The 16,432-nt window shown below is 28.6% G+C and overlaps 1 protein-coding gene across 1 annotated transcript in view; it reads left to right on the top strand.

Annotated features, from left to right (window-relative positions):
* LOC107451423 (hemicentin-1) overlaps positions 1-16,432 on the top strand; it is a 128,321-nt gene that overhangs the window by 83,941 nt on the left and 27,948 nt on the right. Inside the window, exons 47-57 of the mRNA XM_043043380.2 lie at positions 1,460-1,738; positions 3,255-3,530; positions 4,761-5,045; positions 6,093-6,365; positions 8,130-8,270; positions 8,356-8,484; positions 10,497-10,772; positions 12,350-12,534; positions 14,250-14,463; positions 14,551-14,685; positions 15,455-15,642. Of these exons, the coding sequence (XP_042899314.2) occupies positions 1,460-1,738; positions 3,255-3,530; positions 4,761-5,045; positions 6,093-6,365; positions 8,130-8,270; positions 8,356-8,484; positions 10,497-10,772; positions 12,350-12,534; positions 14,250-14,463; positions 14,551-14,685; positions 15,455-15,642 (2,381 nt within the window). The remainder of the gene's footprint in view (positions 1-1,459; positions 1,739-3,254; positions 3,531-4,760; positions 5,046-6,092; positions 6,366-8,129; positions 8,271-8,355; positions 8,485-10,496; positions 10,773-12,349; positions 12,535-14,249; positions 14,464-14,550; positions 14,686-15,454; positions 15,643-16,432) is intronic.

Raw genomic sequence — 16,432 nt, 5'->3', positions numbered from 1 at the left:
ATTTTCAGGTATAGTATTAGTGATGGTACTGAAGATTATGCTTATTGTGTTAAAACAGTTATATGCACCAAAATCTTCTATTTGTCGTGCATTGTATATTTTTCATATATATTTATTAACTTATATGTCTTTTAAAACGGGGGAGGGGGGGTATTTTATTGTGAAAAACCAATTGACTTATTTTTTTAAAATGCTTTTTGTCAATAAATAATACAATTTATTCAAAATTTTCATATAAATGTTCTGAAAGACGGTGGTTGCTCAGAAGATAGAGCATTTGCCTTCCAGCGAAAAAACCCAGGTTCGAATCCCAGCAACAGCTGGTTGATTCGAATTCTACTTCCAACTCACACCAACCACAGTGCTTGTATAGATATCCTCAGTGGTAGACAGAACATGGGTTAGAATCCCCTTGCCATCAGGCTAACTGTGGGATGTTTTCTTGGTTTTACAAATGTAATACAAATGCTGGTTAGTTCCATCAAAAAGTCCTACACAAAGGTTAGTTTATCTCGATGCTTTTCTTCTGTTTCGTTAAAAATGACAAGATTACAGAGTTGAACATTGATAGCCATAAACTCAAGATTGTTATAAAATACAGTCGGACTTCTATTTAACGAACTTCCATTTTGCGAATTTCTCTATTTTACGAATTTTTTTGAGGAACCAAGAACATTTTGGAAATTTCTTCATAAAATAACTTCCAAATAGCAAAGTGAATTTTCCATTTAACTAACTTTTCTTTGAGATTCACTTTCCCTATTTTCCAAAATATTTCAGAACATTTCAAACTTGTTAACGCATTTTATGGGGGAAATGAACTTGAATTAATTTTCGAAGCCACTGCTTTATGTAATGTTTTACAAAGCAGTAAAATTCTTTTCCCTTTTCGTTTGCATTTCAAATAAAAAACTTTCCAAATTAACGGATTTATCAGTAGTAGTAAACTTAAGAACTATTCTGGTAATACATGTTTAAAATTACTTTTATAATAAATGCAGCTATAATTTTATACATAAATTTAGCTTCTTTTTTTTTTTAGTTGAAAATGTATGTAGCATGATAGTGTAGCACTGGATAATGTTTTGCCCTTTTCTTGCTTTCCATGCTGATTTCTTTTATGGCTAAGATTTATAAAATAAATAGTAGATACTAGTTCACAAGATAAGGGTGCATCAATTGCTATTTTAATTATGCCCAGTGTTCATGAATTTAAAACCTGTTTTGTGTTGTTTAAGTATTTTAAAAGGTGATTTTCTATTTAGCAAATTTTCCATATAACGAACTTATTATCAGGATTTAGCAACTTCGTTAGGTAGAGGTCCTACTGTATAGTAAAATGTCCAGAGATGTAATAGTTTAACTTGTTAATTGTTTCACTTAGAACAAAAACATTTAACCTTCGTTATTTATTTTTAGTTAATGAAAATTATTCTTAAATTTTTTTTTTAACTTTTAGTACCACCTGGAATAGATGATGATGAAAAATTCAAGGAATATCAAGTTGTTTTGGGTAAATCCATCCGCATTGATTGTGATGTATCGGGTACTCCACCCCCTACCATAACATGGTTGAAAAATGGATTGCCTTTAACAGAAAAAGACAACGTTAAATTAATTAATGATGATTATGCATTACTTTTTACATATACCATGCAGGCTGCTGCTGGGAACTACACTTGCATTGCTACAAATAATGCTGGAACAGTGGAGCAAAAATTTAACTTGACTGTTCTAGGTTTGTTCTTTAATTATTTGTAATTAACAAAATTATCTTTTCTTTCTTTGTATTTTTCTAAATAGATTTCTCTCCTATGTAATTCTCCTGGTTAGATTTTTATTCTTATACCATAATCAATATAAAATTTTAAAAATTCTTATTAAATTTGATTCATTTTAAAAAAGAAATGTGAGTAATGGATATTACTCTTTATTATCAGTGCATGTAAATAAGAAGTATTGTTAAATATTATTATTGATTACATTACTTTTATATTGATTATATTATTATATTACTGGTTATACTATTATATTACTGATTATGTTATTATTGATTTATAGTTATTTAAAATATTAATCAGTAATACAACATAAATAATGATATTTTTGGAACAATTGAATTTTTTTTGTACCTTTCAAATTCCTGGTTACTCTCTTCTTGAACGATTTTGTGAGTAGTTTTGAGTGTTTAAAACTACAAGCTTTATATTAAGTGATATTTTTTACTGTAACATTAAAGTTATGTTTCTTTTTATGCCTTTTAAATATCTAGTTTTACCAGTATGTAGTTATGAGTGTTTAGAACTACAAGCTTTACAATAACAGATTTTTTTTGTTTTAACATTAAAGTTAAATTTTTTGATGCCATATAATGTATAAAATATAGAAGAAAATAAAAAATATCTACAAATTATGTAATTTATATTTATTTTAAAATTATGTTTTTCAGCTCAAAACTTTTTATGGATTTTTATTTCCATAATTTAAAGCAACTATCAAATAGATCAATCATTTTGGTATAGTGGAAGTTACTTTAAACGAGTAGAACCATTTGAATATAAAAAAAACAAACAATTGCTCGAATGAACTGTGATATTTATATATATTGTGTATATGGCGAATACTTTATATTTATTTTGTTTTTATACATTTATGACTTGCAATTAATAAACATAATTTTCTACTTAAAAATGTTAAGCTGTTGTTAAGCATCATTAAGCTCTTTGATAGCATTAAATAAAGTTTTTTTTAAAAAAATTACATTGAATTAAATTAGCTTCATTCTTCCTTAGTTTTATTTTTTTAGTTTAAAATTTAATAGAATTTTATACATAGAATTTTAATATCTATGTAATTTTAATAATTATTGCATTGATCGAGTGGCAAAGGCAAAACTCAATAAGCTCATTTTGTATAATGACAAAAATTATTTCCACTTCATTTCCATGGTGAATTAGGCAAAACTCAATAAGCTTATTTTGTATAATGACAAAAATGATTTCCACTTCATTTCCATCGTGAATTAGCAGAGGATTTTGAGATGATGAAGTTATTTTTGCTGGACTGAGATTTTTTCAAATGTTTTTTTTCTGTTTACAGTTACAGTTTTTTAAAAGTATAAAGAAATATTGAAAGCATTTTACTTCTTTTTAAAAAATATAACATTTTTGCATGCATTGAGGTTTTGTTATTTGGTAATTATCATATTGTTTAATTCCAGTTTAGATTTATTCTATTATAAAACTTTTATTTAGTTCCACCAACCTTAGATGAAGAAATAGAGAAAAGAGATAATATCTCTGCTGTAGTTGGGTCTCAAAATAGATTGCAATGCTCGGTTAAAGGCTATCCTCAACCAGATATTTCATGGTTTAAAGATGGAAGTGTAATTGCAAGTGATGAAAACATTGTCATTAAAGGGGACATTTTAGAATTCTTGAATGTTGATTCTAGCCACAATGGAACTTATACTTGTGAGATTAGCAATGTTGCTGGAAAAATAACTAAAGATTTCAATATGCAAGTTTTAGGTAAGTAAAATAAAATTTACATAGTTGAGGTATTTTCTTGAATTCTTTTCCTCGTCTGAATTTAATTTATTGTAGAATTATGATTGTTTTTTGTTTATTTCGGACACCAACTTAAATGAAAATAAGTTATTTGTATGCTTTTGTGACATGAATTACAATATTAAAATTAGTTGCTAATATCCTTATGAAGCAGTTCAAAATAATTAAGTAAGAGGGAGTTATTAAACTCAGTGTAATCTTACAATAATATGTCTAGTAGTTATTTTTAAAATATTAAAAATGTTATTTGAGTTAAAATATAATAGGTCAAAAGCCAGATATAATTTGAGTGAGTCTACCATTCTTTTAAATTATTGCCTTAGTCATTTATTTGCTTTTTAAAATGAATTTATAATTGATTTGAGTAAAGATTGCCAACTATTTTGCTTTATGTTGTAATTTTTTGGAAACTTTTTTAATTTTGAGGTAGTATCAAAATATTTTTAGTCAAATTGTAATGTGATAAATAGCATATAATCTTGCATTTTATAATGATTTTTTATTTATTTTATAAACTTTATTTTTCCACACATTGTATATGAAGCTTCTTATTTGCATTCAATGCAATGTTTTTTATCATAATTAATTTTTAAAAGCCTCACTATCAGGTTTCCAACAACAGTTATTTGATTGCTTATTTTTTCCCCACCACATGAAGCAAAATTTAGACAAATATTTGTGTTTATGTGTGCTTGCTCATCCAAGTAAACAGTGAAGAAGAAATTATAAAGTTACATTGAAAATCTTTTTGAAAATTTTTGTTAACATTTGGTGTTTTAATACTGAGGAAAGTTTTTATTTATAGAACTAAAACTTTAGGGGTATGTCTGTTTCTATACTTCATTTGTGCTTTAGTCACACTGTTTTTTGGTTTAATTTACTTTCTAATTTAACTTAAATATTTAAAATTGCTTTAATTTTTAATACTAATTATAATTATATATATATATATTGCTGTTTTTGGACTACATTCTGATAATTTAAAATAAAAATTTAGATTTAAGCAAACGTTTGTAAGTGCCGAGTTCGCTGAGTGTATTGTGAAAAACTAATTATGAGAAATTAAAAGATTATATTAACAAGATTTTTAGAAAATGTTATATCCTAATTACTTAAGTTTACTTATTAAAAATTTATGTGTTTATTTTATTTATTTATTTTTTGGGGTTGACAACCTTTTCTTTTTCTTAGTACCACCTAAACTTGAAGGCGGCAATGATTCAAGATTTGTTACATCTTCTGTCAAACAATCAACAACTTTACAGTGTTCAGTTACTGGAATTCCTACACCCTCAATAATTTGGTTGAAGAATGGATTACCAATCATAACAACATACACCTCCCAGTTTCATATTGGTCACCGAGGAACTGAGCTTACTATTAGAAATGCTGAACTCCGGGATTCGGGTCAGTACACCTGCATTGCCAACAATCCTGCTGGAAATTCTTCTCGCCATTTCATGTTAACTGTTTTAGGTATTTTTGATTTATATTTTTTTAATATCATTATTTTTTATGGCATATATTTTAGCCATTTCTAAACTTTTTTAGCCACTACATGCTACAGGTTGCCCATATAAAATGTCTTCTCTAATTTCTTTCTTTAATATATATTTTTAATGACCCTGATTAGAAATGAAATAAAGAAAAGTAAGTCTTTTTTGGGTGATAATTTAATATTTTTTTGAAAGTGAAAAACAAAACTCTTATAAAAATTTTACGAATGTTTATTGAAGACAGGATAAAAAATATCAAAACCCGTTAGATTGCAACATGTAACTTGAAGTTATTTCTAATTATTTCTTTTCACCTGTCAGTTGCTTTTATCATTCAGAGTTTGATAGTTTTTATTCTTGTCTTGTTCATTATTATGATTCACCAGGTTTTCATAAAAAAATTTCCTTGCTTAAATACACATTTGGAACCCTTAATACATGTACTTTTCTTCATGTTCTGCAAAGATTCTAGAAATATATGTTCAAAGAGATGTTTTGAAACACCCTGTATTTCTATCATTTTATACGGAAGTTTGACTAAAGATTAACGAGTTAAAGATTAACAAGTTAAAGGGTTTATCTTTTGATCACCATATTAATTTATGACTGGATTCATTTTTTTAATCTGAAACTTTTTAATACAAGGAGGAATCATCTGGCTTAGCAACTGTTATCTGTTTTTTTTAATGTTATTGTTTGTGTTATTCAAATAAAATACATAATTGAACAAATATCCTCTTTAAGTCTAATGTACTTACAACCTTGCAACTCTAAATAATATTTCAAAGTTAGTTAAATATTACTGTTATTCTAATACACCTCTTGTCTAAGTATATATGGTTGCTGCATAACTTCTTACAATTGAATATGTTAGTTCTAGCATATGCAAGACAGAATTAACTAAATTCATCTTTATATCGAAATTTATTTCTGAATTTTTAAGCATTATTTCAGTGCCTTCAGTTATGTATATATTTTTATAATTAATGCCTGAATAACTGAGCATACTTTATCTCCTATTATTTAGAACCACCTACTATAAAAGATAGTCCATCATCTATGAAAGCTGTGGAAGGAAGTGAAGCAGTATTGACTTGTTTTGCTGATGGTGTTCCACCCCCAGATATCACATGGATGAAAGGTGGACTACCGATAGTTGCAACTGAGGCACACTCTATAAGGGTGGAGAAGTTTTCTCTTGTTCTAAGCAATGTCAAGTTGAAAGATGCTGCTGACTACACCTGTTATGTTAATAATGAAGCTGGGGAAGATTTTAAAACAATCACATTGGAAATCATAGGTAAATGCAACTGATTATTGTTACATTTTGCAATTAAAGGTAACATTTAATTTTCTATGCTCACATTAGGTCCCCATTTTGTATTGAAAATTTTACTGCCTACAATGTTTTGCAACTACCTTTAGCTTCCTTGTCAAGTATAGTTAGACATGTAAGCATGTTTTCGGTGATCTTGAAATCCAAGGTCTGTTTTGATTTTAGATTATTGAGCTGTAATATAAAATTTTTCAATGCAAATTGATAAACTAAAACAAATTTAAGGAAAATAAAAGATATGTTTACTAGAATAAGTAAACTTTACAAGGTAAAACTTTAAAGTGAGCAATATTTAAAATCTTTACTCATTTTCTTACTTATAAAAATATGTAATGCCTAGTTTTAGGGGACAAGCTGAAAATTCTAACCAAAAAGGTCTAATGATTAATCAAAAAGAACTCACCAAGACTCAATTAAAAGATATGCAACCCTCCTTTACCGCATCCTTTTTGCGGGGGACATCTTAATTCGCTTTTTATCTATATATCAGAAGCACATCATCAGTCTTTCTCTATCTCTTCAAGATTTTCTACCATGTTTGGCTCCCATGTTAAAATCTCAGTGTCCTCTTTATTTGTTGACCAATCCACCAACCAACTTTAACTTCCCTTCCTAATCATTGGATTGATTACAATTGACCCTATTTCCAACGTTAGCCAATCCCACCTCTAAATAGCCTAGTTAAATTCAATAAAACAACAAATAAAAATTTACAATTTAAAAAAACGCTAACAAATAAAAATTTACCAAATCTTTCAAACTGTGCAATTAAAATATAAAAAAGTAGTAACAATTTTGATACAACAGTTATTTATTATGATTTGACTTCATTCAACTAGACTTTAGGTAGCTGTGTACTTTTTAAATTAACAACTCCTAGTTATCATTATTTTAAGAAAATTTATTTATAATTAGTGTTTTATCCTTCAGAGGGTTTGTCTTCTTCTGGTTAGCACAATAATTAACATTTGTAACCATAAAACTTTCTTTTTTGAAACCAGTTTTTTATTCATTTGTATATAGAATTTAACTTCAAATTACTAGTAATTAAATATTTCAAGTTAATAAAAAATAGTAAAAATTTAAAAAATAAACTTTATTGATTTGGATATATTGATGAATTGAATATACTAAAAGAATGAATTGAAGATATACTAAATAGATTAAAGAAAGCCTGATGCACTTATGCATTTCTCAATAAATTCTGGAAAAACAAAAACAAACAAAAATTAGAATTTTCAATACTAATGTTAAATCTGTCCTACTATATGAATCTGTGTCGTGGCACTGCAAGAAAAATAACATGAAAAATCTTTAAGTATTTATTTACAACTGTTTAGGAAGAATCTTGCATATCAAGTGGTTCCACGAAATTTGTAATGCAGAAATCCTTAGAAAAGAAAAATATAAACTGATTGATCTGGAAATTAAAAAACGTAAACGAAAATGGATTGATCATGTTCTACGTAAATCTAAAAAATTAAAAGTAAAACAAGTTTTTGGCTCTCAGGGCAATCGATAAAGAGGAATACTTAAAAATATTTGGTGCAGGACAATGTAAGTGAATTGAAAACAATAGGAAAGACATGAAGAGAAACAAAATTTCTGGCCTCAAACAGAGTGATTTGGAAAGCTATAATAAAAGCCCTGTGCTCCAATTTGGAGTAAAAAGGAATGTATATGTGTATTATCCTTAATTTGATTATTTTTATTTATATTATTTTTCAGCTCCTCCCGTCATCAAGGATAATGAATTATATGAAAAAGTTCTGTCAGGGGATTCTGTTTATCTTCCTTGTCTAGCTAGTGGGCATCCAGCTCCTCTAATAATGTGGCATAAAGATTCTATCTTGATTAATGGAAATGAAAGTAAAAATATATATATATAGTTTTTATTGAAATTTCCTATTTTATTGGTTGTATAAAATTCAGAGCATCTAATTATTTGTTTCAGATAGTCAATTATTACCCGATGGTACTTTATACATAAAATCAGCAAATGTATCACATGCTGGGGCTTACAAATGTTTAGCAGAAAATGAAGCTGGCTCTTATGAAGTTGCTCGCTTTTTAAATGTTCTGAGTAAGTTCTTTTTTCATTTAAAATAGCTGAATTCATCTCATGCTTTAACTTTATTATAATTTTTTTTTTCAGTTAGAAATAATGGAATAAAAATTGCATAAAAATAAAGTAGATAACAAGAATACAATATAACATAACTCTACATCTGATAATAATTTGAGAGTAGATTTCCTAACTAGATCTGTTTTGTTCCCTATCTGCTTCTTCATCAATGTATTTTAATTTTTCTCTGTAATATTTTTTTATTTAATCAAAACTATTTTCCTAATACAGTGCGGAACCCATTATCCGGAAATCAGTAAACCGGAAAACCAAAAAACCGGAACGAAATTCGATAAATTTTCCCGCCATTTTTAAAAAAAAAATTCTTTTTTTTCCTCATAAGATTTTAGGATTTTTCTTTCTTTTTTGAAAGATGTTTACCTTACCATCATTTTGGAAATAATCATTAGTGTATTACTTCGTTTTTTCAAGATTATTTCCAAATATCTTTTTTTTTTAGTTGGGTTTAACAATAAGAAAAACGGCTTTTTGTAGCTATCCAGAAAACCGGAAAAATCAGTTATTCGGAATAGCGATGGTCCCGATCGTTCCAGATAATCGGTTCTCTACTGTATTATTTATCTGATCTAAATCAACTGAGTTACCTGAATTGTTGCTGTTGTTTTTTTTTCTTCTTTCTATTTTTTTTTTTTTTTTTTTTTTTTTTTTTTTTTTTTTTTTTTTTTTTTTGCATATATTAACATTTTGCTTACAGCAGGGGGACCACATGTGATGATACACCATAAGCAAAGGGTTTAGGAAGTTTAAAATAACTTATGCATTGGAAATATTCAGAAATAAATGTATTAGAATTTGTAAAGTAAATTAGTAATGACATAATTTAAGTGTAGTAATGATATCATTTATATAATGGAATATGAGGAATCTCTCTCTCTAATGTATTTGATTTGATTTAAATGATCGAATACAAAGGATGTTCCATTAGGTGCTGCATAAAAAATCACATAATTGCCTCTTATAAATAAACTAAACTGTTCAAACGAAATAATTATTTGATAGCAAATTTATTGATTTTAAAACTTAAATTGCATTATAATTTTTTTAACATCTTATTTATTTTAATTTTTATATCAATAAAATGTGATTGAAGCTGTTTGTTTAGGTCTTCCTATAGTCCATAAAAGTGTCATTTACAACTTGCAGGGCCCCCGGGCACAGAAAAATTTTGGTTTGATTTTCCCAAAAAACTAAGTCCACATCAAAACTTCATTAGAAAGTTGAAAATTAGATTCCGGTTGCCTTTTTAAGTTTCCCTGGTGATAAACTTTTTAAATTATTGTTTGTATGATAATCAATCACTATTTGTGGGAAGAAAAACAAAATACACACTTTGTGCAATAGAATATATTTTTAAAAAAAATATAAGGCAATTTTGTTTATTTTATAGTTTATTAAACACAATTTATAAAAAGTGAGATTCTCAAGAGCCCCCTGAGTTCCTGGGGCCCTTGAGCACTGCCCGGGTGTGCCCATGCTTAAAGACGGTACTGATTTACTCTGCTACTGGAGAACTGGAAGCCGTTAATTTGATCCTGGCAGCCATCTAAACAACTGGCATATACGTGCAGCAAGGTGCACGTTAAAGATAATGTGGCTAAAATTTGTCCAATTTGTTATGGTTTAAAAGTTTGAAAAGAGTAATATAAGCTCAGGCGCTGTCCACTTTGTCTGCCAGAAGTTAAAATTATGTATCCAAGGCAGTTACAAGATAGAACCCTGGAAAACTGGGCTAGGTGCTTGGACATGGTTGGGTGATATATAGTTCACTATCAGGCTAAAAGATTCACTTCAAACCTATTAAGCTTGGAGTTACTTATGACTCAATGTAATCTTTGTCTGTTATTTACCCAGTTATAGAACTGGTTATATTTATGATGTTTAAGATTTTGCTTCCAAATATAAGCGTATTGAATTCTATTATATTTAAATTATTTTATTATTTTCTGTAGCATCTCCTACGATATCTGATGATTCTCCTTCAAATTATGAAGTTGTTCAAGCGCAACCTGCTGTACTTCAATGCTCATCTGAAGGTACCCCACCCCCCTCTATAGCATGGGAACATAACGGAGCCTTAATCGATCTTTATAACCCTCGATATAAGTTGTTTCCAAATGGAGATCTTCATATATCTCTGACACAATCTTCTGATATGGGTACCTACACATGCATTGCTAAAAATGAAGCAGGCTCAGCTGTTAGGCACATTGACCTGATAGTTTTAGGTTAGTATTGAATGTTAACTTAACTACGCATTAAAATTGTTCATGCAGATTGCTCTGAATTATTATTTTCTATCAACATTTTACCCTTGTAAAAGTTGCAAAAGTAAAAAATTTTTATACTACAATTATTATTGATATGAAAATTACAATTCTTTCTTACTAAGAGTGAAAAAACAGAAATTGTTAATACAGTGATGATTCCAAACTTATTGGTTGTTTTGTTTGAGGATGACAAAATTTAAATATTTGCTCATTAAAAACTATGTGAGCAACATATTAACTTAAATTAACTACTTACAAAACTGAAGTAAGAAACATTAATGAATAATGATTTTTTAAGGACTAATGTTTCATAAATGTTATTTCAACCATTTTAATAGTAATGATCTTTACTACAAAATGATTGTAATACTGCTGTGCAATTGACAAAACAACATAAGTGCTTCTGATAGATCTCAAGAAATGTAGTAAAACAACTATTTTCTTTTCATTGCTAATTCTATGAATGCTAAAATAGAATTTCAATACACTGATAAAACAAAATTTATTTTTTAAAAAAAATTTGCAATAGATCGATTTATTACACAAAGATGTCAACTATATAAAAATTTTCAATTTTGAATTTTTTTGTTGCTGCTATTAAAAACTCTAATAGTATTGAGGATATTTATGAACCCAACAGCACTTTGTGTATGATATAGTTAGGGACTGGTTATTTATATTTGGGAGTTAGTAGTTCTTTATTTACATTGCACTAGAGCTACACAATGGGCTACTGGTGAAGTCTGGGAAACATCCTGTAGAGGATCTGAAGAACAAAAAAATTGCATAAATCTTTTTGCTAATTGTCCAGTTTATAATCTTGAATTGTTAATTTTTATTCTGTTTTAGTTTTACGTTTTGCATCACACATTGATTTTTGGAAAAGCAAAGCATTTTCGCAACCGCACCTTTTGAGCGAGAGGGCCGTGGAAATTAGGTTCCACAATTTCGTGACCAATTATATGATTATGACAATATAGTCAAAATTGCACGCTCACTGCCTTTATTTTCCTGTCAAGCTGGTCCCCATTAATCTAAAGCTTGGTGGACTTCAACTCCCCACTTGGGATTCAATTGGAGTTTTTCACAATAATAGTTCAAAGCCGTAACCACTTAGCCATCGTGGCCCATTTATTCACTTTTACTTTCTCTTTAGTTATAATCATAATAAAAAGTTATGATGAAAATTATTAAAAGTACGCATAATTTTCATTAAATTTGTCTCAATGCAGATTCAAGATGTCTTATAAAAGGGAAAAACTACTAACATCAAAGCCAGAAATTTAATATTTATTTTCATATTTATTGCATTTTTTGATATATTTTATGCATTGATTTATTATTTTGTTCCTGTGTACATTAAAAATTATTTTTGAGAACTTTTCAATTTAGTTTTCCCAACTGTTTTGATTTTATATGTACTTATTTTACTTTTTATCATTGGAAATATCTGAATTTTCTGAAAATCAAATAATTGACTTCTCTGAATTCTATTTCAATCCTTTAACACTAATTAATGGTTTCTCTTTTTGCAGTTCCACCTACTGTCTCAATTTCTGGACCATCTGTGCTTGTAGTTTTGAAAGGAAGAAATATGGGATTATTCTGCTCTGCTAAAGGTTTTCCTCCTCCTCATATCATTTGGCAAAGAAATGGCATACCAATATCTGGTGCTTCTAATTCTGCTAAATCTGGAAAGCTGATAATTGAAAATATTCGAGTAAATAGACGTATTTTCTGAATGCTCTAATTAAGATTGTCAAATGACTCCAATAACTGAAATAGTTTATTTTAGTCTTTATGTTAATAAAAAATATTTCTTATATTTGATAGTTAAGACATACATATTTTAAGAAATTACACTTTATTGTTGTAACTTTTATTACTGGCAATTATTTTCAATAAAATATTTAAAACGGATGTAGAGTTCCGATATAAAGTAGTTATTTTAAAAGTAATATAAAGTAGAGCTTCGAAAATAGGGGTATTTTGTTGAAACATTAGACCTGCGTACTCAACACTGGCAGAAAGCTTGCAAAATCCCTAACAAGACTGAGAACTCAGCACTTCAGGTGAATAAAAATTCTGGAGGATGGAACCAAACTCGGACCTGATCATGTGTTCAACAGCTCTGCTATAATAGCTGTAATACAGCAGATTAGTGATTGTCCCGAAGAAGACCTCTATGTGGACAATTGCTTGCAGATAATTGAGACTGTGTGGACTGCCCATGGCAGAATCTAGTAGACTGCCCATGGACACAACAACCGACCAATTGAACTCCAATTATTTGTACCAATCGGAATCAAATCCAATCCGGAGAACGGAAATTCCAGTAATTGGACATCTTTAAAAAATGGCTATGAGAATGTTTTAAAGTAACTTCCCTTCAAACTTTTACTAGGATTAGGACTGCCAATTGTAGTAGTCCCTATTATAGCATATTAGGCACTAATACATGCATGTTTAAAAGTTTTAAATTTTTAAAATTTTATTAGAAAACTACCAAAGAACATGAAGGCTCTTATCAATATCATTGAGGGCCAAAAGTAGCCATTTTTCAACCCCTTTAAGATACTTCGAAAATAAAGAAGCATTTTCGCAATTTTTTTTCTGTTTGGAGATAGTGGGAAAAACGCACTACTTTATTTGTTAAAAAGTGTTATTTTATATGGCAGAAACGCCTTTGAAGAACAGCCTTAAAATGCCATATTACTTTTTCTTTCTAAAGCACATTTGTATGGTTAGTATTTATAATGTTTCATTGTTATTTGATTGTCTTAGGAAACTGTTAAGAATTATGAGTTATCAAATAGGTTTCTAAGTCGCTTATTTTGTAATTATTGCTATGGCTATAATTAATTTTATTATAATCATGACGATTTTGTATAGTTTTCTTTAAATCCCATCAGGGAATCATTNGGGGGGGGGGAGTCAGTTGTGATTTGCTTAGTTTAGTTGAGGAGGGGTTCTGAGCAATGCTTGTGTAAAGCATTCATTAAAATCCCCTTATTTTCACAATTATCTTAAAAAGCAATATAGAGAATTTAGCGAAAAAAATTAAAATGGGAAATAAGGAGTTTAATTCAGGAAAGAAAAGATTGACAAAAAAAAATTCAAAGGTCAACGATTTTGAACACAAAAAGAAAACAAAATAGTTCCCTAAAGAATATTCTACTCAAAATTTTATAAAATGAGCATCAAACATATTCTTTGTTCAGTGCACTGTTACATCTTTTTATTAGAATTTAACCCTAAAACTAGATTATGTACTACGATCAAAGTTAAAGCAAAAACCAGAGGGGTTGCAACCTTCTTACATAAGCATGAAATAAGTTTGCTATTTGCTTCTTTTTTTTTTTTGCAGACGAATGAGAGGGAAAGTCCAAAATATATTTGAAAAACCTTTCATTGATGAGTTTCTTTTCCTTTCAGCCTGAAGACAGTGGCACATATGTTTGCATTGCAACTAATGCTGTCGGAAGGGATCACAAAGGTGTTTTGGTTGAAGTCCATGTGCCACCGATAATCACAAATCTGCCTAAAAGTCAGGATATTTCTGTTGGAGATGTGCTTACTCTCAGCTGTGAAGCTAATGGTTATCCATATCCTTCAATTACTTGGTTATTGAATAACACTCAAATCACTGGTATATAAAAATTTTTAAGGATATGCTGTATTTGGAAATTATGACCTTTCTTCTCAGTTTAAATTTATTTTTTAAAATTTGTTTTAGGTTCTAGTAACTCCGTTCTTGGACGAAGCAAACTTGTCTTTGAAAATGCTGGCAAACAAGATGAAGGAACATACATATGTTTAGCTCAAAATGCTGCTGGCGAACGAAAAGCTGCTGCAGCTGTCAGAGTTAGAAGTAATTACTTTTCATTAAAGATACTCTTCTTCATCAATTATTAAAAAAGAATTTCTGTAAAAAAATTAAAGTTGAGAAATTAGACTTACTGCACATTTATTTTTTTCACCTGTTGATCCATCTGTCAAACACATAGGTTGAGCTTTACATGATTAAAAACTTCATACCTTTCAAAAGTCTTTGACATAAATTTAATTTTAACAATGTTGAAATCATTTCCACTCTTGAGCTCATCTTGATACCCTGGAATCAAGTTTATTTATGTTGTTTTATTTATATTTGTGCTGATTACCTTATTGACGACATTAATTCCTCACCACCTCTCCATAGCATTTAGAAATGCATTTTACCCTGTTTTGCCTCTCTCGGCCACTGTGATTTTTCTTGTTCTGTTTTTTTATCTTTTTTCTCTCTTGCCTACTGTCCTCTTTTCTTGTTTGGTTTCTCACCTTTATTTTTCCATTTTAGGTGGCAACTTTACATTTATTACAAATCAATTTTGTTTCTTTTCATGATTATTCTCTTGTCTGGCAAGTCTTGAAAATGGGCACATGTTTTTGAGCATTTGAAACATGTCCTCTGTTATTTCCTATTTGTATTTTTTGAAGCAAATGAAGTTTTTAATCAAGTAATAACTTATCACTTCATTTTGTTGGGATTATTTATTTAAGTTGAGTTTTATTTATTTTGTTTGATTTATACTTTTTTTTAAAATTAACATTCAAAATATTACTAACGAAGAAGTTCTCATTACTTTTTTTACTTTCAGCACCGCCAGTAATATTGGGTTCTTCTGGTGTTAAAACTGTTCAGGTTAAAGATACTGTGATATTGCACTGCTTAGTGAAGGGAGACCCATCTCCAAATATTATATGGGTGAAAAATGGACAGCAACTGGTTTTCAATCACCATATTCAATTATCACAAAATGGATCTTTATTTATCTATAATTCTTCCGTAAGCAGTTATATATTTTTATTTAGTTATTTTTTTAAAATGTTACTTCACATTTTTTTAAACTTTTCAAATTTTACAAAATATTTGCATGGATATTTCTTTTTACAGTATTACAAAAGCATAAATAAGTATTTTAATCTATTTTTCAAGCCATCTCACACAGAATATCTCATTGTTTAATTATTTATTATTTTTGTTGTTTAATGACTTATAATTTTAGTGCTTAACACTTTGAAGCGTAGATGTTTGATTGTTTATTTTCAACAAAGCAAAACGCAAAGATCTACTAAAATGCTTCAAGGTGCTTCTAAAACTTTTTCTTATTTGAGTTCACTGCTCTGCTTAAATATTTTAGCACAAAGCTTTTATTTTAAAAAAATACTTACAACTTAAATTTTGAAAAATTATTTTGAAAAATGAGTAAAAATAAAAAAAACTTGTTTTGTTCAAAAGAAAAACCACTTTTCATGTCAAAAAGGTGATTATTCTAAGGTTTGCCACCTTAATCATAAATTAATCTTAAAAAGGAGTGTAGAATAAAAAATGCGAAAAATCAATAATTGTAAATTTTGACTCAAACATTTGACTTCTTTTAAGTCAGCGTCATGCCTTTAAAATATTAAGAAATAGTTATGAAGATATACTTTTAAATGTGATGCATGAATTTTTTGCACCACCTGATTGTAGTTCTGAGGCATGCTTTTTTATTATTTATTAATAGGTTTCTTTGTGAAATGGGTGAAATAAAAATTGCCTCATAAATTTAAAAATTCTTAAATCGAGTGTTTAT

The sequence above is a fragment of the Parasteatoda tepidariorum genome, chromosome 8 (genome assembly GCF_043381705.1).
Source record: "Parasteatoda tepidariorum isolate YZ-2023 chromosome 8, CAS_Ptep_4.0, whole genome shotgun sequence".
Taxonomy (NCBI): domain Eukaryota; kingdom Metazoa; phylum Arthropoda; class Arachnida; order Araneae; family Theridiidae; genus Parasteatoda; species Parasteatoda tepidariorum.
Note: the sequence above shows the minus strand (reverse complement) of the source record. Positions and strands in the feature narration are given on the sequence as shown.